At 36.5% G+C, this 23656-nt stretch overlaps 2 protein-coding genes across 5 annotated transcripts in view; one reads left to right on the top strand and one right to left on the bottom strand.

Moving 5' to 3' along the window:
- Positions 1–23656, top strand: part of col4a3 (collagen, type IV, alpha 3) — a 45772-nt gene that overhangs the window by 6321 nt on the left and 15795 nt on the right. The window contains exons 2-22 of the mRNA XM_039670928.2: positions 9104–9160; positions 14511–14600; positions 15291–15335; positions 15434–15478; positions 15670–15732; positions 15836–15889; positions 16691–16717; positions 16812–16886; positions 17021–17083; positions 17508–17543; positions 17819–17866; positions 18048–18122; positions 18266–18310; positions 18427–18489; positions 18657–18701; positions 19690–19743; positions 19969–20010; positions 20206–20287; positions 20862–20897; positions 20985–21149; positions 21261–21350. Of these exons, the coding sequence (XP_039526862.2) occupies positions 9104–9160; positions 14511–14600; positions 15291–15335; positions 15434–15478; positions 15670–15732; positions 15836–15889; positions 16691–16717; positions 16812–16886; positions 17021–17083; positions 17508–17543; positions 17819–17866; positions 18048–18122; positions 18266–18310; positions 18427–18489; positions 18657–18701; positions 19690–19743; positions 19969–20010; positions 20206–20287; positions 20862–20897; positions 20985–21149; positions 21261–21350 (1300 nt within the window). The remainder of the gene's footprint in view (positions 1–9103; positions 9161–14510; positions 14601–15290; positions 15336–15433; positions 15479–15669; positions 15733–15835; positions 15890–16690; positions 16718–16811; positions 16887–17020; positions 17084–17507; positions 17544–17818; positions 17867–18047; positions 18123–18265; positions 18311–18426; positions 18490–18656; positions 18702–19689; positions 19744–19968; positions 20011–20205; positions 20288–20861; positions 20898–20984; positions 21150–21260; positions 21351–23656) is intronic.
- Positions 1–23656, bottom strand: part of col4a4 (collagen, type IV, alpha 4) — a 94829-nt gene that overhangs the window by 63589 nt on the left and 7584 nt on the right. The window contains exons 1-4 of one of the 4 annotated variants that reach the window (XM_089121053.1): positions 16076–17159; positions 13804–13888; positions 11676–11762; positions 11093–11206 (exon numbers count right to left, since the gene is read on the bottom strand). The gene's annotated coding sequence lies outside the window, so the exon portion shown is untranslated. Of the gene's footprint in view, positions 1–11092; positions 11207–11675; positions 12016–13803; positions 13889–16075; positions 17160–23656 lie in introns of those variants that run through there. The other 3 variants (XM_089121051.1, XM_089121050.1, XM_089121052.1) reach the window with 3 other exon arrangements.

Genomic DNA, 23656 nt, shown 5'->3' with positions numbered 1-23656 from the left:
TGGAAAGGCAAGCCGGTTCTTTGAAACCTCGTCAGTCGAACCAACTCCGAACACTCGGCACTAGCTCTAGATTTAAACCAGCACCTGGTTCTTGTTGGTGGTTGTCGTTATCTGTTTATGCAGGCTCTGTCTTTTCTCTGTCTCTCTCTGTCTGTCTCTCTCTCTCTCTCTCTGAGGTACACACATATAGTCATCAACACAACTAAATTAAACATTTGAAAGGTAAACTTTGCTGTCAATTCATTTATTTAAAAAAAGTCAGAGGTTTTGGTTAAGTCTGTTACTGTTTGTGCTGTTAGAGATTTAAGCCACATGCTTCGGGATTTCCATGTTGTGTCAATTACGTTGTCTCACAGGAGAGAGTTTGTCAAAACATGATTCTAGGAAGCTACAGAGAGCAACATGTTTGTGTTCAAAGTAATACGGAGAAAGTCCGAGATATGTATTTTTTTTTTTTTTTTTTTTTTGGGTGGAAATGTGGGAATAAACCGGGAAATGCCAGGAATAATATAAGTCAATAACCTCAGCCCTGAGGGTGATGAAGATACCATGGAGGACAGAAAGAAGAGCAGAGGGAAACATAAGAAGCTTCTCTCTTCTCTCCTCTCCACTGCTAGAACTAATCCCATATCCCGACTGTGACCTGTGTATTTAGTCCCTGGATATAGCTCATTGTCCAGCCTGCCTGTTGATTCAGAGTCCCTCTATTCATATAAAGCCTGTAGGACCGATTGTAGCCAACCGGGGGATTTACAGATGCAGGACGGACCCCGCCATGTTTATCTTTCTGCGTGTTTGACCAATCAGAAGGCCTGACTGAGCTCAGCCATTCCAAGCTGCAGGAAGTCTATGGAGCTAGAATTGTGTCTTTATTACATGTGAGAAAATAAATGATCTGAGAGGAAAAAAAAAAGTTTGAGAGAAAAAGTTATCACGCTGATTCATGAGAGAAAAAAAATATTTGAGAGAAAAGGTTTTCATACCAATAGCAAAAAATAAATATATTTGAGACTAAAAAGGTTCTCATAGAGAAAAAATTTAACTTGAAATATTTAAAATTATTTCTGAGATAAAAAAAAAAAATCTCTCAAAATACTTTGAAAAAAAAAAACCCCAAATAAATACTTTCTCTTAAGAAAAGGGTTTTCTCTAAATAAATTCGATTTTTTTTGTTATTTCTGAGAAAAAAAATCTCAAATATATATTTTTTGCTATCAGTGTGAAAACGTTTTCTCAAAAAAAAAAAGTTTCGCTCAAAACTCTTTTCTTTGCTTTCGATGCAATTTCTTGCTCGCGAGTCAGGATTTTGCTTTCACTGTGCAAATTGTGTCATGGGCGGGGCCAGTCGGGTGTGCATCGTCTTGTCTTGGGAGTCGAACTGAATCATTACACCATTGTTCGGTTCTCTTAGATCAGGGGTGCCCAACCCTGCTCCTGCCGATCGACTGTCCTGCACAGTTTATCTCCAACCCTAATCAAACACATCTAAAGCAACCAATTAAGGTCTTCAGAATCATTTGAAAATTAAAGGCAGGTGTGTTTGATGGGTTGGAGATGTGCAGGACAGTCGACCGGCAGGAGCAGGGTTGGGCACCCCTGTCCTAGATAGATGCCTACACTGCCTTAAGCCTAGTTCACACTATATGATTTTAAGCCCGATTTGCAAATTGTCGACAGGTCAGGGTGTTATTGCGTGCAAATTGTGGGGGATTACCGGGCAATGAACGCTCGCCAATCTGTTAGTATAAAAGAGCCAACAACGAATCAAAGCTGCTCGCAGACGCATCGCCGAGCCCAGAAAAATATCTAGCATGCTAGAGATCCAGAGCTGTCGCACGACTCAACCTCACGTGATGTTATGAGCTACAGCCAATCAGAGCAAGGCATGGGTTGTGGTCACCGGGTAAATCTTATTTTTTCTTTTTTTGCATTTTTTTTCTTAGAGGAAATCATTGCGCAACACAGTTTGTAGCACTAGTTTCTGTCTGACGACCATATTCGCGTTATGTTCTTCGTCTTCTTCGCTGGGTATTGGCGCGCATGCTGTTTCACTTCATTTCCGGTTACGTTGACAAAACGTGGTTTGTAGACAAGTTTGAATCGTTGGGTGACAGAGTTGTTGTTAACTCGTATAGTGTGTTACCTCCTGTTGCCGATCAATCATGTTGTGTCGTGGTGTGAATAGCTCAACAACTTGAACACTCCTGATTTCACAGAGAGCAAGTCATGTAGTGTGAACCGCACAGTTTAGCCCAACGTTTTAAAATCATGTAGTGTGAACTAGGCTTTAGTTGAGCACGGACACTCCAATGTTTGGGTAAGATGATGACACACAACTCGATGGGTAGCTGGCTGAGCAAGTTTAGCATCACTGAAGATTAAGCAATAAAACTCAAGTTTACCTAGCATGATGGCCGATTAGCAAGCTAACAATATAATACACAATTATTAAATGAATATGAGTGCAATTTTTTATGTTTAATCTTCAGTGATGCTGAACTTGCTCAGCCAGCTACTGTACCTCATCGAGTTGTGTGTGTCATCATCTTACCCAAACATTGGAGTGTCCATGTTCAACTTAGAGCTTAGATCGGGCCCAAAACTCAAAACCCCAGCCCATTGTGTCCGAGCCCGGCCCGACATATTAAAACCAGATTTAAACACGACCATTTATCAATACGTGGGTCATTATTTTAACTGATGTTCTCAACTACTTTCTATATTACGTTCTCCCGCCCGCAACATTTATGTTTTGTCCCGCTCCCGCCCGCAAATAAAATTTTTTTATGTACATCCAAAGACTTTCAAGTAATTCTACGTGTGGCCATCATACACATCAGCATAAATGCTCCTGATAAATTATTTGTTATTAAAGCATTAACACACAAACCACTGTTATAACATAAAAACAAGCAGCTGTGTGCATGGTTTGACATGACTGAATGTGTGCAAAGTGCGCTCCCTTAATAATTCCTAAAAAGCTGACGGTTCATCGTGATCTTACACATCTCTATATTATCACTGAATCTTTCGTAATATCCACACTTTGTTTGTTATAATTAGAGGACTCGCAGCATACAGAATTCAGCACTGAACAAAAATTCAGTTTTGAGCGGGGAGGGGAGTCTATCGTATAAGTTTCTGATTGGCCATTGAGTTCAACAAATCAATACATAATTATGTCTGTGATTGGCTATGCTCAACGCTGCAAACATGTTATGAAAATAAACTCCCCAGACAGCAAACTGACATTGAATCAACGTGGAAACGACGTCTCTCATGACATTGAAACAACGTTGATTTGCTCATCGAATTAATGTTGAACCAACGTCAGACGCGGCATTCTTCAAAGCTAAATGAAATCGAAAATTGGTTTGCTTTCATAACGTTGAAACAACGCGTTGATTTCAAGTTGATTTTCGGTTAGTTTTGAAAGAATGACGCGTCTGACGTTGGTTCAACGTTAATTCGATGAGCAAAACAATGTCAGATCAACGTTGTTTCGATGTCATATTTCCACGTTGATTCAATGTCAGTTTGCTATCTGGGTCTGGCCTGTAAATCATTTCTATTTTTTTTTAGTTGTTCTTGTTGCTTTTCTGCAACAGATGAATAAAATCCCACAAATTTTCTAGTTTTCTATTTTCTCACATGTAATAAAGACACAATTCTAGCTCCATTGAAGTCAGAGTACTAGTGTATGGTCTGATGGATGTTGGGAATATGCCATTGATCAGGAATTGGAGTCTTTCACATTAACAAACAATTTTAGCTGTTGGAGATGGAGAATAAAATGGATGACATTCTACAGACTTGAAGCAGGAAGCTTAACCAACTCATAAGTGTCTATATTGATACCACATATCAACCAGATATAGGCCTACACAACCATTCAAAAGTTTGGTTTCGGTATGATTTTTTAATGTTTTTGAAAGAATGGAAAAGTAATATTGTATTACATTTTTTTATTATTATTATTTTAACTTATTTTCTATTTTAATACATTTGAATGTCATTTATTCCTGTGATGGCAAAGCTGAATTTTCACATCAGCAAAATTTGGCATTAAAAAAAGTCCATTGTCCATAGAGATAATGAGACACCACTCACAGAAGTCAATTTCAGACCAAGCTGCTTTCTGTTTCTTTTCAAGGTCTTTCAAAGCCTCGAATAAAACTCATCCCAATCAAGCAGAAATATATATATATTCAATAAATAAAATGTAAAAATGTAATTTATCAGGAAAATCCTGTAGAATGAATGTGTACTAAGAGATATCCAATGATTTGTACTCCTCTTTACATGTATTCTGACAGCGTTTCCTGATGGGTTTCCATTATTTTGTGTCGAGTGTAATTGTTTTGTAAGACTGTCAGTCAGCTTCCAAGGGCATGTAATAGTATTACTGACAGTCTGCCAGTGAATTTGACTAAATGTAAACCCACAGACTAGGAGGGTGTTTATGAATATTCCTCATTCTTCGCTACGCTGCTCTTAATTCTGGAAATGGTTCAACTATTTAAAACCTATTTGCTCACATTTCACACTTTTTTCAGTCTTTTCAGTCTAAAGTAGTTCTCATCACTTTTTACCTGTTCTGTTCTTATCCAACAAATTCTTATTTTCATCAATTATGTTCTTGTTTTCTCCTCTCTCCTTTAGTTTCTACTCCTCTCATCACTTTTAATCTCATCTTTTCACATCTTCTCATCTCATCACTGCCTTTGTTCTCTTTTCCTCTCTTTTTTCCCCTTCTTAGTCTTGTCCAGTCTCGTCTTTTAGGCCTATACGAAATCATTTGGCCCTTGCTTTTTGCCACATAAAATTATTTTACAAATGGTTGATGGATGTCTTTTTAATGCGAGACGTGTTTTGTACAAATATTTTGAGTATGTTGGTGTGTGCGCTCTGTGTTTACAGTACCTGTTGGAACGTGACTGAACCTGAGCACACCTGCATAGAGGCAGTGCATATGTGAGCGCACACAAATAATCTCATTCTGCAGAACCTTTTGAAGCATCTTGAGGCCCCTATAGTACATCAGGACGTTCTCAATCATGTTTAGATGTTTCAGTAGGCCACATAGTTCTTTGCACGTGTCTCTGTGTATTGAAGTCTGTGTTGTGTCATATCTTATATGCAGAGCTTTCGATTTGTTTTAATACAGACAGGCAAAAAAAAAACTGTTAAAATTGACAGTAGTTCAGAATCATAATTTAGGTTTAATTTACGTTTAGATTTCAATTACAAAAAAAGTAACGTTTTTCAGGTCGTAATCTTTGATGTACCATTTAGAAGTATCTTATACTCACCAAGGCTACGTTTATTTGATTAAAAATACAATAAAACAATAACATTGTGAAATAATATTATACATTTGTTAATATTATATTTATTATTTTAATTATAATATTCATTTTTATATCTGCATACTGACATTCTGGGAAGCGCTCTAGTCAGATGGGATTTAAACTTTGTCAGACGTCTCTGGTCAAGTTCATATTAGCTTGAGGTTATTTTGTCCATTTTATTGAAATATCTAAAAAAAAAAGGCCCATATATTTACCAGCCCACACTCAAAAAAATTAACTAGGGAGATTGTGCACTTTACATAATATATTTATATATAGTTTACTTATAATAATTATTTTTTTTACTTTAAATGTTTTTTTTCTATTAAGGTCTATGTAATTGTGTCTCAACTTAACAGTACAAAATCCTAATGTGTTGTCTAAACACAAACCATTTAAGTTAAGTAAAAAAAAAAAAAATTGTACATACAGAGGGTGGCAGTATAGTGCGAGCTGACTGCCATTTTGCACGAACTTAATTTTATTGTGTTCAATCTGCTTAAATCTACGGACAACTTAAGTTTACTTAATCCGTTTATGTTGGATTACATGATTGATTTGTGTTGCCTCAACTGAAACTGGACAGTGCTTTTAGTTCCCAGCATGCTTTGCATATGGTTGAATTAAGAGAGAATAAATGTTAAAATTAAGTGTTATTTATTTATTTTTTTTTTAATTTAGAAAAGGGGAAGACTTGATAGTGTGTAATAGTGTTTAATGTTAAATTACATTGGAATTATTAAACCATTTAAATTACAGTGGGTTACCATTGTGGAGAAGAGTCGAGCATTTTGTTAGCCTGTCGACTGATTTCATTATTTTCTATTGCTTTGAATAAAGGAGCATGTAAATCTTAGCATTCAAGATGCTAATATGTGCTCCTGCTAGCTAATAGCTAGCTAAAGTCTATTAATATAATTAAATGTCACTGAATCAAATTAAATATAAATGGATGAATGAATAAAATGAAATGCCTTTGAATCATGTCAGGAAGCCTTTAAAAATTCACGTTGAGACTACTTAAATCGGGTAATTTAAAATGACACAATTCCATTATGTTGAAGTACATAAACAAATGATGTTTGTTTAACGTAACCCAGTTATGTGGAACCTGTTGACAAATTAAAATTAATTAAAGCCAACATATTCTTTTTTTGAGTGCATGGACCCTCCCATGAAATAAATCAACATATGGGTTTTTGAAAGTGGACAAAAGAGATGGATTAAATACCGCGTGTAAACGGGAAAGTGTCTCCCTCGTCCACTTGTTATCCGATCGACCAAAACTCATCTTAATACGAGCATTACTCGTGTAAACAAGGCCTTTGTTAGTTGCCTGTTATTATACGCTTTCTCTCACAGAAAAAAATAATAATGAATGATAGCAACCCAAATTACAGAAACTGCTTTGAAAATGTCATAGTTCAGGCACTAAGATCAGAAACACAAAGAGATGAAGGCCCGGTTTCACAGACAGGGCTTGGGTTAAGCCAGGATTAGGCCTTAGTTCAGTTGTGCCTTATAAAGACACATCACTGGTGTATATCTTGAGACTAAACAATGGCACTGACACATTTGTAAGTGGCTTTCAGCTCAAACATGCATTTTAATCTGGATTTAGACTAGCTTAAACCTTGTTTGTAAAACTAGGGGGAAAAATCTTCCTCGTCTCCTAGTCTTCATCTCTCTCTCTTTCTGCAGGAGAAAATGGAATGGATGTCTGAATCTGAACCTAGCCTGTCCTGATGGTATCTGTGCTATGGCATCTGTTTCAGGGGCATCACAGCACATTCAGATCCATTCTAGACTGATACGGATCATACAGGCCTATACTTGAACCCATACACACCAAATACATATAAACCATATTTCCCATTCTTCAGAACCACAGATAGACAATGCACACAATGCCAGACAGATTTGGTTACAATCTGAAAAACAGGCTGCCCCAACGACAAATAGTTTTTCTGATCTGAGAGCATCAGGAGACATGTTGTGTCTTTGTGAGTTCAAGGAACGTGAGACAGACAGGTCCTCCGTGTGTATCTGATCAAATCTACAATCAGATGTTTTTGTATTTTTATAAACAATGCATGGACACTTCTTGTTATTCTGAAAGTCATTAACATTTCAACCACATCTTTCAAAGGATGTACTGTTGTGCTTAATGGCATTATGTTTTGGAACATACGAAGAGTTCAGATGCAAAAGCCTCTAAATGCCATTTGAAATTTTCTTCTTTAATGATGATTTTTATCAAACTTGTATATTTAAGTTCAGTAATTTCACTTAAATTGCAAGTGAAATTACTGAACTTAAATATACAAGTTTGATAAAAATCATCATTAAAGAAGAAAATTTCAAATGGCATTTAGAGGCTTTTGCATCTGAACTCTTCATACATTAACATTGAAATAAAATTCTCTTTTGTCTTGTTAAGGCTTCATGCACTGGATAAAAATACACACCTTCATTCCATCGCCTGGCCATTTTGACTATCGGGGTGGTCTAGGACGTTAGGACTTTTTTCGCACTTGAACCACAAATATACACACAAAATTTACTGGATTCGAGGAGTTTATGTGGTTGCAATACAAAAAGTAACAAATCCTTCCCTTGAGCATCAAATTTACCCCCTTAGGAATGAATGCAATGCAAGGAATGCTTGAGTATACAGTACATACATTTTTTAATCATACAAATTATAAACTTTACCAAAGAATTATTATTTTTTAAATGTCTACACGGATATCTGAATGCGTAAAGAGAATATAATTGACTTTAGGAGCGTAACAGCTCATTTGTTCCATATACTGTAGAGCTATAAGGCCATTTAGTGGAAAGAGTCATGAAATATGTTGTATTATTATTTTTTTCCATTAAACCAATGTGAGATTTGTACTTTGAGATGGTTAATGCATATATTGGAGAGTTATTTTGAATTTAAGAATGTGCTTAGATTATATTACTTTTCATTTAGAAATTTAAAGATTTAAAAAAATTTCCCAAAATTGCTCTAAAAACATATATTATAAAAAATATTATGATATTACAAATTAGTATAATTGTGTTTCAGGTCATTTTGACTGGCTTTGAGATGCGAGGGAAGGATGAAGGTTAAATTATTTTCACTCTTTTTGCATAATTTGGGGAAAAAAAGTAATATATAGCCTATTTTGTTTTATTTTTATGTTTTCACAGATCATGATATTTTATCTCAAGTGTGGTCTTCACACACACTGTTGTCTCATTGGTAAACAGATACATTAACTTTTTTTTTCAATTAAGAAACACCCATTTCTCAATTTCTGTTGTTGTCAAAAGAAGCATTACCATTCAGCATATACCTTTCAAAGAGATATAGGAGTCTAAGATCTCGTACGGCAAGATGCCATGAACACATCCTTGTCGTTCATCTGTTACAATGCAAGTTCATGCAGAGAGCTGGTTAAACTCCTGGCATTCCTTAAAGCCACGCATTTTATGCATTGCTTGATTATGTGATTCCATTTAAATTGTGTGTGTCTGTTTGGGCATATTCATGCCTTCAGTCAATTAACTCAGAAATCCTAATATTAAGATGCTATAAAACAACTAGATTTAGACTAGATTATGTTTTTTCACCTCCCCGCTTTTAGGTGGCCTTCTATTCTTTTCAATGAAAGGGAGAAGAATTATTGAATGAGAGCAATTATTATTGTTATTGTTATCATGCAGTCATAGTGTTGTTTTGCTTGTGTTTTTCCCCTCAGGGGTGTGTTTGCAGTGGGAAATCTGAATGTGGTTGTCAAGGAATTAAAGGACAAAAGGTAACAGAACATGCAAACAAACATCATATCCACACAACAGATGACAATGTTATATTATGTCACAAAACACATTGCTAAGTGATCGCCATTATTCTTGTAGTGCGTTCCAAACATCAGCAGAGCTAGTGATAAATTATCTAGAGTTCCTCAAGTTAAACATCTAAGGATGTTCATATTTACATTGAAATGTAAATGCTGCCCCCTTCTGGTTTCTTTTTTACTACTGGTGCTGAAGTTTCCATATTTGCCACTTAAAGGGATAGTTCACAATAAAATGAAAATGTTGTCATTACTTTATCACCCTTAAGTTGTTCCAAACCTGAACGAGTTTCTTTCTTCTGTTGAACACAAAAGAAAATATTTTGAAGATCGTTTATACCTAGACAGTTGATGGCACACTGTCTTGCAAAGTGGGGGGAAAATACTATGGCTACCATCAACTTTTCTATTACATTCTTCAAAATATCTTCTTTTGTGTTCAACAGAAGAAAGAGGATGAGTAAATGATAATGGATTTTTTTTTTTTTTTTTTTTTTTTTTTTTTTTTGTGTGTGAACTGTCCCTTTAAAGGGTAATTAAACCCCTGGTCAGAGCCTGACTCCACCCACTGGGCAGAGCCCAGCGGAGGGGGGCGTGCACCTGAGACGCATCTCTTTGTATGGAACTTGCCTACGTCACCAACAACCGCTGTGTCACATACCACCGCAAACATCCAATAGGAAAATTCAACTGCAGTAGTCACCGTTCAACCTGAAGAGGGCAGCACTAAGACGTTTTTACACCATATATTGTAGAAATAGAACACTTTATAAACAAATGCCAAAAAAGTTACTCGAATCAATGACTGGTATTAATAAAGATCCATTCTTACAGATCATTAACTAAAAAAAGTTGGTTATGTGTTTAGTTACTCTTTAATAGTGGAATCATGCCAAATTTATTTATAAATCGTTTTTTACAATACACGTGTTTTTTTTTGTTTGTTTTTTGTTTTTTTTTTACAGATAATCATGCTAATGTTTATTATATTTCAATATCTTCATACCTTATAGTTGCATTTTAAGTAATGTCCTAGGAGGATGTCCTAAACACTGCAGTTAAAGTTACCATGAAATCAAAATTGACAATTCTCATTTTTTTTCACACTTTATACACCTTATATTAGGTGCCTTTAACTACTATGTGCTTGTATATTTATATCTATATATAAAAAACACAGTACAACATACTCATTGTGTTAATATTGTATTGCAAAACATTTGCTGCTATTGAGGTGGGATACGGACCCACCAGGGTTAGGCGCAAGTTAGGTTTGGTGGTATGGTTAGGTTTAAGGTTGGGTTAAGGTGTAATGAAAGACTCAAATTTGTAATTATAGATTTTAATTACAGAAATTAATTACAGCTGTAATTACATGCAAGTATTTTTTTTTTAAGTGAACAAGTACAGTGTAAAATCATGTATGTATACAGTAAGTGTATTGTATCGAATTACTAATTTAAATGTTAGAACATAGTTGAAGACACCTACTATAAAGTGGAACCTCTGTTTTTATGGAATAATTCAGTGCAATATATTATAATTTTTTGTTATTACTATTATTATTTTTTTTTAAATTTATGTGTCCTCCTGTAATGACTTTACTTGTTCAAGAAGCTTTTTTGCTCAGATTTGTCACAGTAGTAAGAAAAGACTATCGCAACTTCTATTTGATCCCTACACTTTGCATGGCACATTGAGGCATGAGATCGGGAATTCTGAAGATTGGCTGGTGGTGCGACTGTGTTCAGAGACCGCTGTGACTGCTCCAGTATGACTGTGTTTTATTTATTTGTACTTTTTTCTTTTCTGTATACTTTTCTGGACATGTTACAATATAACAGAGATGCACTTTTTCGCATAAAAATGCTGCAAACAAGCAGTTTTACTGACCTTTTATCCGACTCTCCATCGTGGCATCGAGGACAACGACAACAGCCGGACCGGACACAGCGGTTACTCCGGCCGAACACTTCTCTGTCTACCGCATGGATAGAATAGAAGAGTCTGGTAAAACAAGAGGTGGAGGAGTCGTTCATGATAAACAATAACTGGTGTAGAAATAAAACGTTTGAATTTTGAATCTTCAGATTGGGTCACCAGGTTCAAAAGAGAAAGAAGAAAAATATGTCTGGTGGTGGTGGGTGGCCTCATGACTATTTCGAGGTGACTTGACAGATGTATTGGCCACCCAGGTGTCCGTATCAGATGAGCTGTGCTACACTATTGATGCCCAACGCTACAGAAAACTTATCAGCATTATAAGTCACGCATCTGCTCCTCTGTATGCGTCTACCTGTGTTAGAGTCCCACTTCTCTCTATACACATCAGTTTGGCATAACTGTCATGGTATGTTAATTCCTAAAAGATATGTCCATGGATCTATTTTGCAGACGTTCCTCTTTTTTATGGTCTCTACATTGTTGATGATTGCAAATAATATTGAAAATATGCTTCAAAAAGTTGCAAATTTACCCAGTTGAGCTTTGATGAAGTTCTCCTCCGTCCCATTTGTGTAAGTTAAGGGCATCATGCACCTATTTTTAAGTCACTGTCCGACGCCTGGATATAAAAATAAAAACAAGGTTTATTAAACAGGAAGGCAGTAACACAGGTAAGAACCGACAACTGAAGGGTGAGACCAACTTAAATACAGTGCAAATGAGTAAATTAATGTTTAACGTCTGTGATGATAAATTAATGTCAAAATACACTAGAAGTCTTTGAAAGCAAATATAAGAGCAAACGTAACTGAATCAACCCGATCTCACGACCAAGTCTTACGAATTCGACGAATGATTAAAAAGTGGCTAATTCGTAACAATTCATATGACCTCACTCGTACGAATTAATACGATTTTGCTAAATCGTACATATTTTACGAATTGGCCAATTCGTATGAATTCGTACGAATGACCTACCCCTTACCCCGCCCCTAAACCTAACCGTCACGTCGGTTTAGACAAATCGTACGAATTAGTACGAGTGAGGTAGTACGAATTAGACACTTTTTAATCATGCGTCGAATTCGTACAAATTGGTCGTGAGATAGTGTTGAACTGAATATGTAAAACACTCTCCTTTAAATCCAAACTGACAATTCTAATATGTTTTGTAATAGAATATTGCAATAATTATTATTGTCAATTGCATATCATAATTTTTCTTTTATTTTAAGTCACATACCCTTGTAAAATTTAATCAAATTAATTCCCCCTCCCCTCTCTGATGACATGTTTACTACCATCTTTAACAATTTGATAATAAACCCTCGTGTCTACAACAGAAAATTCAACACTGGAGGGAAACAGATTTTGAAGGGGTCATGACATGTATAAGCCAAGCAAACACAGAACATTCTCCTAACGTTCCCGAATGGTCCCATGGGGTTATATTTTTGGGAACCAAACAAGAACGTTATAGGAACGTTCCATGTAGGTTATTTTTAGGTTCCATTTTTATAACGTAAGTAGAATGTTCAGGGAACGTTCCCTTAACCTTAAGGGAAAGTTCTAGGAACATTCTGGAAACCTCCCCAGAACCTAAATTTGTTTGCTGGGAGGTTTTTTCTTCCCCACAAAAAAACCAAATAAATATACAGTATATGCGAAAAAAACTATTATTTTCAACCTTCATTGTGACCATCTGTCTGAAATGATATGTTTTTAAGGGCTCCTTTAAAGTCCCCGTGAACCGGAAGTTGCAAACGATTTTTCTCCAGTGCTGTGACGTATTTCCAAGTGAAACGGAATATTGAACAGAGGACAGGGTTTTACTCTAGCGCTCCTCCTCTCCATCTCTCGCTCATAGCAAACTAACGGTTTGAGGGGAGTGGTTAAGCGTTTCCATACCCAAACTGTGAAACCTACGTCATCAGAGAAAGAAACAGTTCCAGACTGGAAGTAACTTTTCAGATTTTGATTAAAGATTACCAAGGTAAAACATTTTTTAAATATATTTTTACTTGCACGGATTAATTGTTCACCACAAGAATAAACTAGTAATATGCGCTAACAAAGTAAATAGGTTCAATTTTGATTTCACGGGGACTTTAAGGCCTGTCAGTAAATGGCCACTGTTATGATTGGCTAATGTCACTGCATAGGAAACAGTATCAATGCCCATTAGCTTTTGCATATGAGTAAATGTTTTGAAAGCCATATAAATCCATCATTTACAGACAAAGCATTGTAAAAGTTTATGATTCAGCTGCTGTAAGATCCTATACAGCTGACTGCTTCATTCTTCAAAAGATTCTTTGTGAACTCATTGGAATTTGCCTCATTTACAAAACAAATGCTCAGAATAAACATAATCCTCCGATGTGATGCGGGACACCATTACAATAAACCATCCACTTGTTCCTGACGCTGGGATCCTTCTGAAGTCTGTACAGAGACACAAACGAGCCGAATCACTCTTTCACTTGTCCTCTTGTCGACAGAATCAAGTGCCATCAAAGTGGTATGGGAAAAACAGGTTGTACCTACTGTAGAGCATGGCGCAGAGCAGGTAGAGTCGTAAAGAAAAAGATTCTATTTCACTATTAAATGTGTAAGGTAAGATTTTCTTCAGCATTATTGCCCAGAGATTCTCCACCTACCTATTAAAGAATGGCTTTCTTGGATCACTTTCAGGGATCTCTTGATGCTTGAAACACAATGTTATCTGGCAACGAATTCAGTCAGCTAAAAAGGAGAGGAAGGAGCTTTATGTGACATTCCTGGATTTGGCTAATGCATATGGTCCAGTGCCACATGAGCTTCTTTGGGCTGCATTTGATTTTTTTCAGAGTACCAATGTCAATAAGTTTAGTGAAAGCCTATTTTGGAGATTTGCCGTTTAGTTTCTCAACTCCAGAATTCAGCACTACATGGCAATGCTTAGAGGTTGGAATAATGGCAGGATGTACCATTTCTCCCACTGGCTTTACCATGGCAATTTATTTGTTCTGCTGAACACAAAGGAAGATGTTTGGAAGAATGTTTTAATCAAACAGATCTCATTCCCCATTGACTTCCAAGTCAATGGGGAATGAGATCTGTTTGATCTCATTCCCCATACTATGGAATTCATTCTTCATTAATGGTGAGGCAATGCCATCAGTTTCGGAGAACCCAGTGAAGAGTTTTGGGGGTATGGTATGATGGGGATCTAAGGACACAGTTCAAGTGGGAGAAGTACTGACCGTTAGGGGTGCTTACTTTTTTTCCTAAAAGTTACGTTTTTATCAAATCATTTGTTACAATCTCAATCACTTAATTGATTTTTTGTTTAAAGCGACTGTTGCTTTATCTGTCTTCCTCTCAGGGTCAGATGGGGTTTCCTGGTTTGGATGGTGTAATGGGAGTTCAGGGGCATCGAGGAAAGGAAGGCCCTCCTGGACTTCCTGGTCCAATTGTATGTAACATTACAAGCACACAGTTTCAAATGTATAAAATATAACGTTTTAAATCTTACACATGCTTTTAAAGGAACAAAATAGACTTTCCTCTATTTCCTATCTGGTGCTTATGGAGTTTTTTGTTCTTTGCCATTTACGTAGACAAATATATTAAGGCATAACTGTTAAATGGTGACCTTATATAATTTGAGTCAAAAAATACAAAGCTGGTGTGCACATCCCAAACACCCAAATTGGGCTCAGGTGCAGGACAACTGAGTGTTATAAATAAAATAAAGAAGTGTTAAGTCCGCACACTGAAAGGTACTGCTCCAAAAATGTATTAAAAAGCAACGTTTCGACCCTCAGGTGCCTGATGAAGACCTGAGGGTCGAAACGTTGCTTTTTAATAAATTTTTGGAGCAGTAACTTTCAGTGTGCGGACTTCACACTTCTTTATTTTGCTTACATAATTTGAGACATTGTTACTGCAATATTTTTGTGTACGTCCATGTGAAATTTGCTATAAAACTAAAATTAGCTTGACTTTACATTATAACATGTTGCCATATTCTTATACTGAGATTGAGAGTCTCTTTTCGATATTCAACAACATATAAACAGATTGATTGCTGTATAGACTCTGTATTCGAGCACTGATTAATGTTAATAAAATGTTTAATTATTATTATTTTTTTATCACACAGGGATACATGGGAAACACAGGCATGCACGGACATAAAGGTTCTAGGGTACGGAGTGTGTGAGTGTGCTAAATGTATTTCCGGTGACACTTGCAGTATAATTGAACATTGGCAAATCTCTCTCCCGTTCTTATTCTCTCAATAAGGGACCTTCAGGGACGCCAGGATTCTTTGGCCCACCGGGACTACCAGTAAGTTTTGAAAACGTATTGCTTAATTACTTGCATTAGAGTGTATATATCCGTTTCTGGCCAAAATGCTTAGAGGAAACCAGGTGCTACTTACAGTATGTCATAAAAACTACTTTGTAACGCCATCATTGCTGCTTTGCTAATATTTACAGAGAATATAATTTTGTGAGTATCATGTTTTCCTCTTTTAGGGGTTCCCTGGAAAAGAGGGGCCGAGGGGGCTTCCTGGTCTCCCAGGATGCAATGGAACAAAGGTAATCCAGAATTTATTAATTACTTTAACCACACTAAACTATCACCATACTAAAGGTCAGTGGCACATTATTATTATTATTATTTTTATTTTATTTTTTTCAGGGTGAGCATGGTCCCCCAGGCTTTTTAGGCCCGATGGGACTTCCTGGACGGCAGGTGTGTTCTGAAAAGGAGTATAATATGAGATAATATTAATATAACGTCGGCAAAGTTAACCCAGTTGGAGTGCTTTATTTTGGGAAATAAGAACAAAAGTTGTTTGAGGTGGGAATGAGGATACAAAACACATAAGTTTAACATCTCACACTGTCTGAGTAGGTAATACATTTGAATTGAACTTACTTCGCAAGCGTTATAAAAGTCTTTGAATGCACACTTCAGAATCCAAGCAGAATATAATCCATGAAGGGCAAACAGGAACAAGCAATCCATGACTCAGGAAGCAATAAATTTAACAAAGAAAACGCTGACAGAGAGCATGAACCAAAACAAGACTTCATAATGAATGCGGGTGAAAGGCATTTAAATAGACAGGGTAATGAACTAAGAAAACAAGACACAGATGAAACAGGTAAACAAATAATGTGTGGAAATGAAGCCTGGGGATAACAGAGAATGGTGACAATGAGGCTGCCATCTGCTGGTACTTATATGAAGATGCAATCAATATATGTGTGCATTTTTGTGTCATATTTATGTTTTAATCATAACATTCAAATGCACAAAATATAATTCCCAAATTTTACAACCTCTTATAAAATGCCATGGAATGATTATAAAGATGTTTTCATTGTTTATATTTTCATTCATCAAAAATGAAAATGTGGGTGCTGTGGGAAATAAAAAACGTAAATGCTCTTGTTTTTCTGCAATGCTTAAGTCTCATTTGAGCCTTACTCTGATTAAGGCTGCTAATTTAAACCACAAATTTGTTGTTGTTATTGTTGTTGTATTTAGGGAGGACCAGGAATCCAAGGACCTAAGGTGTGTTGTATTCGATTAACTTCATTGCTCATTTAATATAAAAATGCTCACACATGTACCGTATTATAATATTATGATGACTTTAATTATTTAGGGAGATTGCTATGTCTTCCCACCCTCCGAACAAGTGAAAGGAATGCGTGGTCCTCGAGGCAGAGATGGAGATAAAGTAAGTAAATTCACAAAAGTGAAAAATTCAGATTGAACATTTTGTTTATTACTTTATGTATCTTTAATGTAATTCCATATTGTTGTATTCTGTGTCAATTTTTTGACTGAGATTCTGTGGTTATGGAATTACAGGGTCCACTAGGATTGCCAGGATTTCCTGGACCAGTGGGACCAGAGGGGCCTAGAGGTCCACCAGTAAGTTGTCCAGTGCTTTTATATCCTCTCATTATGATTAATATCATGATTACATTATTGTCGTATTGATTTAACGGTAACACTTTACAATAAGGTCCGTTAGTTAACATTAGTTAACTGCATTAGTTAATATGAACTAATAATGAATAGCACATATACAGCATTTGTTAATCTTTATTAATGTTATTTTCAACATTTACTAATACTTGATTAAAATCTTGTTAACATTAGTTAATGCACCGTGAACTAACATGAACAAACAATGAACAGCTGTATTTTCATGAACTAACATTAACAAAGATGAACAAATGCCGTAACAAATGTATTGCTCATGGTTAGTGCATGTTAGTTAATACATTAACTAATGTTAACTAATGAACCTTATTGTAAAGTGTTACCGATTTAACTCTTTAATTATTTTTAGGGAATTGAAGGCATTCCTGGATTTCAAGGAGAGAAGGTTAGTTCTGATTTGCTTATGATAAAATGTCAGGCCAATGTCAAGAAGAGTGTGTAAGCCTTTCGAAGTATACTTCTTTCGCCATGAGCGCGTGCAGAATGTTTAGTGGACTTTGTTTTCAAGTGCTCAATTTACTCGCACATGCTATGTAGTATGCGCACCATCCGCGCGGTCGGACTGTGTGTACGAACGTCCATCGCTGATGAAACCGCTGGTCCGCTACATGCTTTAGTATGTATGTTTGTATGTGTAACATTTTTACATTACATATATAGGGTCGAGAGGGTCGAATCATGGGAATACCTGGGCCCATAGGTCAAAAGGTCAGTATTTTCATTGTTACTTTTAAGCTTTTGCCGACTCTTACAATGAGTTTGTTGTAATGTCTGACACTTACGGTATGTGATTGTGTAGGGTAAGCCAGATGAATAATCTGATTTAAATTGAATAATGCTATAAACTAATTATATAAGCTCTAAAATGCATTGTGGGGCTCTTATGTAGGGGGAGAGAGGACCACCTGGTGTACCAGGACCAAGAGGTGTAAAGTTATTTGTGTCAGGACAAAAGGAGCCTAAGGTAACATTTCCAACACGAGGGTTTGTTATCAAGTAATTCATTGGAGTTTTATTTATTTATGTATTTCAAAGTCGAATTTTACACTGTAATACAAATGAATGATTGGATTTTTTTGTGAAAAATCACTCTCTTTTTGGTTTCAGGGTGACAGTGGGGATTTTGGAGACATTGGATGCCCTGGGTCAAATGTGAGTGTTTTTAAATTAAAGTTATTTTTGTTCTTCTGCTGTTTAAATCATTTATTTCATTGGGATTGCTTTAAGTTACTTCATCATTCATAAAGCCCGACTGCTGTATTCTGCAGGGTCTTCGTGGTCGTCCTGGTCCTAAGGGGAAGAAAGGGGAAACCGGAGAGCCTGGGGCTCTGGTAAATAATTAAATAAAGATAGAAAGTGAGACAATGAAGACTCATTCTCTCCCAATTTGTCCCTAAACTTAATATATAGTAATAATATATATAATATATATATATATATATATATATGACAAATATATATTGACGAATATATTTTAATTATGTATTGATTTTTTTAGGGGAAACCTGGAAAGGAGGGGCTGCAAGGAGAGTTAGGCCCTAAGGTAAGCAAGAAGTATTTTACAGCGGCCCATCAAAAAAAAAAAAAAAAAAAAAAAAAAACAGGCAGTTTTTGGTTTTTAAATGGGTCATGACATGGATTCTTTCTTGGATCTTAATATGTTCTTTGAGGTTCAATTTTAGGTTGAGGTTTAGAAATTTGAGGGGGGTTTTCTCTACTAAAAAAAAAAACTAATATGCAGGAAAATGATTATTTTCAACCTTCATTTTGACACTCTGTCTCAAATGATCAGTTTTTAAAGGACAAGCTTCTTTAAGGATTGTCAGTAAATGGCCCCTGTTAAGATTGACTATCTGCTTAAACAAGATGCGTCAAAGCTAGCATTATTTTTCCTCTTTGTCCAGTTGTTGTGTGAAGTGGAGTATGTCAGAAATTGAATGGGCATCTGTACTGTATCCAGTCCAAACAGTGACATTGATTATAACACATTCTATTTGCTTTTGTATAGACAGATCTTGTCCATTAAAGTCACCATGAAATCTGACAATTCTTATTATTCTTTTCTTAATATTTTTTATGGAGTATTGCAGCTTTTATTATAAATTTCTTTTTTACATAATCTCTTTTTAAAATGAATAATCATATTCTTTAATCAAAAAACATCCCCTCCTTCCAGCGACAACCTGTCTCTCACATGAGATCACAGCAATAGCTAATCACAATTAAATTTCAGATGGACAAAAATAAAGTCCCGCCCGATTTTTACTTAAAGGGATAGTTCTTTTTGAAATTAATTTTTTGATGTGTTTTAGCTTACCTCAAGGGCTTTACTATGCAGGTGTCTTTGTTTACACAGTATTTCAATTTTTTTCAATTTTGATATTTTTAGGTTAAACTGTTCTTGTCTGTCAGTCATATAATGCAGGTCTATGGTCACCACCTCAAAGAGCATGCACAGAGAAGTCCAAATTAAACATGATTTAATGACTTGTAAATGTAAGTACACATAGATTTTTTCTTTTTCTTCCTAGGGAGTGCCTGGAGATGCAGGATATCAAGGAGTTACTGGGATAGCAGGAGAAATGGTATCTATCTGTCTGTCTGTTCTTGTGCAGTCATGTGCAACATACCATGCAGAGTTTGGTCTTACTTTGGTTGGCAAGCCAAACTGACAAAAATATATAGTTGGCTATTTTAAGTGCAGTTGAACAGTGCCCTCTAATGAGTGGACTTTTTAAACGGAATCTCAATCTTTCTTTAAAATCTTTATACTTGAATTCAACAATCTGTTTCTTTGTGTGTGTCTTCAGGGTCTGAAGGGTGACCCCGGTGCCCCTGGTGTCCATGGAGAGGTAGTGAAACTTTCACTTATGGCAATCTCTAGATGTTTAATCTCTCCTTAATCAGGTCATATTGCCTGTGGCAGTAAAACTCTTTATTCTACTTCATTAGCTGATGAAGTAATAATAAAATCTCTCTTTAAATTTAAAAAGGAATGAATATTTTTGTAACTTATTGATGAAGTGTGATTTAAATTTGTATTTTAGTTCGTTATAATTGATACGGAGATCAAAGGTCAAAAAGGTTTTCCTGGGCCACCAGGACCTCCTGGTCTACAAGGTAGTGAAGGTTGGTAATCAAATTAATTAAAACTACTATCATTCAAAGACAACCAACAAAACCAGCTAAATATGCAATGAACTGGTTTTCTTTCATTGATCAAAAGTGGCAGTAAAGACATGTATAATGTTATATAATTTTATTTTTATTTTATTTTGTTCACAAAAATTTTAAGCAGCACAACTGTTTCCATCATTGATAATAATAATAATAATAATAATAAATGTTTCTTGGGCCGCAAATTAGCATATCAGAATGATTTCTGAAGGATCATGTGACACTGAAGACTGGATTAAAGATGCTGAAAACTCAGCTTTGACATCAGGAATGAAATACATTTTAAATATATTAAAATAGAAAACTGGTATTTGAAATAATAAGGGGTAGGGGGAGACAACGCTCTACAGTAATTTGAAAATGATTGCAGTACCATTTTTGGCCACAATCTTGCATACGGCTCCTTTACAAATAAAACTCTGAACTTTCGAATGACATTATATGTAATAATTAATAATAATTATTCTTATTTTATTGAGCCAAAGTAGATAACCAACTGATGTTATCTCTGGTATCTTTTTTAAAGGTTTCAATGGTTTTCCTGGACCTCCAGGTCCTCCAGGTAATTGATGTATCTCTCTCGTTTTTACACGCACAAAAATATACATAATACACAAATGTTAACTTTCTCTTTGCTCAAATATGTCAGGGACTGCCATAACAGGACCTAATGGAAAACGAGGTGCCCCAGGGTTTAGAGGTGTGAAAGGGGAAAAAGGAGAACCTGCACCTGACATCAGAGGACCCAAAGGACGTGACGGCCAACCAGGGGAACGAGGACCCCCTGGTGAACCTGGACCTCCAGGAACTCCACGTAACTTTGTCAAAGACTGCCATCTTCAGTTTATTCGATTAACCAAGCTTGTCTGTTGTGCATGACTGTTTGACATGACACTGTTTGTGTGCTCCTCTCCTGCATCCCCAGAAGTCAAAAGTCGCTTGGGACCAAAAGGGCTCAAGGGTAACAAAGGCCTAACAGGCCCTGAGGGTCTATATGGAGATCCTGGAAAACCAGGTGAGATTCACTCTTTTCATTGTGTATGTTAAACACAGGGGTCTAACCCTAACCCTGAAAACCGGTGGGGATTGATCGGGGAAAACATGGCCGGAGGTCGGTCTGGCGCGGTAGTCGCTTTGCTAATTTACACAATACTTCTGAAGTTTATACAACCGACAAACAACTATCCACCTATACAATCTCTTAACAACAATTATGCGAATATTATTCGCAACAATTACGAATTAATTGCTCTCAGGATCTCTCGGCATAAACAAACAAACAAGATCCATGGCGTTCTTAGGTATGGGGAGTACACCTTGGTCATCCTCCTTGTAACCCCAACTCGACACAACCGCAGGGTGAAAAGGATAAAAACAACATGTAAACGACAATCCAGTCAGGCTGTGATAATAGCCATATGTTTGCTTTTGTCGGGGGACATTCATCAGTGTCCCGGTCCAACCACAAATGGAGCAAGTATTTCTGACGTTTCTTCAAGCAACTCTACCTCAGCTCAGGTATGTAGTATTGTTAGAAACTACTCATGCTCCAAATCCGCACAGCAAACTTACCTTTTCCGATGTGCACTCTCCCCGAGCACCATGGAAGATCCAGTGAGTTTTCAGCGGTGTTCTATTGAATCTCTGGCGCACCCTGAGGACACCGGTCCTGGTGAGTGTCTGCAGATGACCGCGAGGGAAGTCCGGTGTTCCGCTTCTGGCCATCTGAACTCACCGGAGGATAAGACACCCGTCCGGTTCCCGGTGGATGATCGTCCATCGTTTAACTCGCCGGCGGTAAAGTCATCACCACTGGGGAGACTTGCTGTGGGCCTACTGAGTGCATCTTCAGCTGTACTGAGTGCATCTCCAGCTTTACTGAGTACATCTCCAACTCTCCCTATGAGTATCGGCGGTGACCATACGCTCGTGAGTACATTAAATGTCCAACCAAGTGACAAGCACCGCAGGAATCCATCAGACAAACATGTGTGCAAGAAAAACATCCGTGGCGAAGTAAACAGAGCAATCCGTAAGAACCGGAAGTGGAAAGTTTTTCCAACCGTAAACAACTCGAGGGTTATTTGGGATCCGAAAGCTAAGCCTAAGGGCATATTAGGCGGCCATCAAAACATACGGAGTCTAAAATCTAAAAGTGATCAAATAAATCATATATTACTAGAGTCTAATTTAGACTTCCTCTGTTTAACGGAAACTTGGCTACATGATAACTCTTCGTCGGCTGCTATAATAGTCCCGGGTTATGATATTTACCGCAGGGATCGCATTGTCGCAAAAGGGGGTGGAGTTATGATATATGTAAGAAACAATATTCACTGTAATGAGATTCAGTTGCAAAATCCAAGTGACTTAGAATTTGTTGCCTTGAATATGATTATTTCGCCTCAGATGTCTTACACCCTTGTTGTAATCTATCGACCACCTTCGTCAAATATTAGTTTTTATAAAAAATTTAAGACTCTTTTATGTCAACTGGATTTTAAAAAAGAAATAATCATAATGGGTGACTTTAACTTGAATTGGGAAGATAAGTCCTCAAGAATGAAGCTCAAGCTTATTTTGGACGGTTTTAATCTGGTCCAACTTGTTAAAGGCCCAACAAGAATAACAAACAGTACCCGTACCCAAATTGACCTTATATTCAGTAATAGGCCGGATAGGATTTCAAAATCATTCAATATGATAACTGGGCTCTCCGATCATAATATGGTGCTTATATCAAGAAAACTAACTTGCAGGCGGGTTATGAATGCTGGCAATAAAGAATTCTTTGGCATCCCGAAAAATAAGCATGAGGCATTTAAGGTGGCCATTAATAACATAAAATGGGATGAGATACTTCTTGAAAATGATTTAGAAATCAGCAGTCAAATTTTAACAGAAAAATTACAATCAACAATTCATGAATTTTCAATTAGAATTAAATGTAAAAACAAGAAACAGAGTCTTCCCTGGATGAACGAGAAAATTCTAAAATTAATGAAGGAGCGGGACAATGCTTTAAAAATATCGACAAATTCAAAGATGTCAACTGATAGGTTTAAATTCGTTAAGCTAAGAAATACTGTAACCAGAGAATTGAGGAAAGCAAAGGCGGACTTTTTCATTATAATTGCTGAAAATTCTAATGGTAACTCAAAAGCCATATGGAGTCAGATTCAGAAATTAACTGGTCAAAACATTAGTATAACTAAGCCAATTGTACTAAAAGTGAATGACACAATATTGAAGAATCCAACTGATGTGGCAAAGGCCTTTAACCAATACTTTGTTGAGTCAGTAGATACTATTGCCCAATGT

The sequence above is a fragment of the Pimephales promelas genome, chromosome 16 (genome assembly GCF_988280905.1).
Source record: "Pimephales promelas chromosome 16, fPimPro1.hap1.1, whole genome shotgun sequence".
In the NCBI taxonomy this organism is placed as follows: domain Eukaryota; kingdom Metazoa; phylum Chordata; class Actinopteri; order Cypriniformes; family Leuciscidae; genus Pimephales; species Pimephales promelas.
The sequence above is the reverse complement of the archived record's forward strand: the minus strand, read 5'-3'. Positions and strand labels throughout refer to the sequence as shown.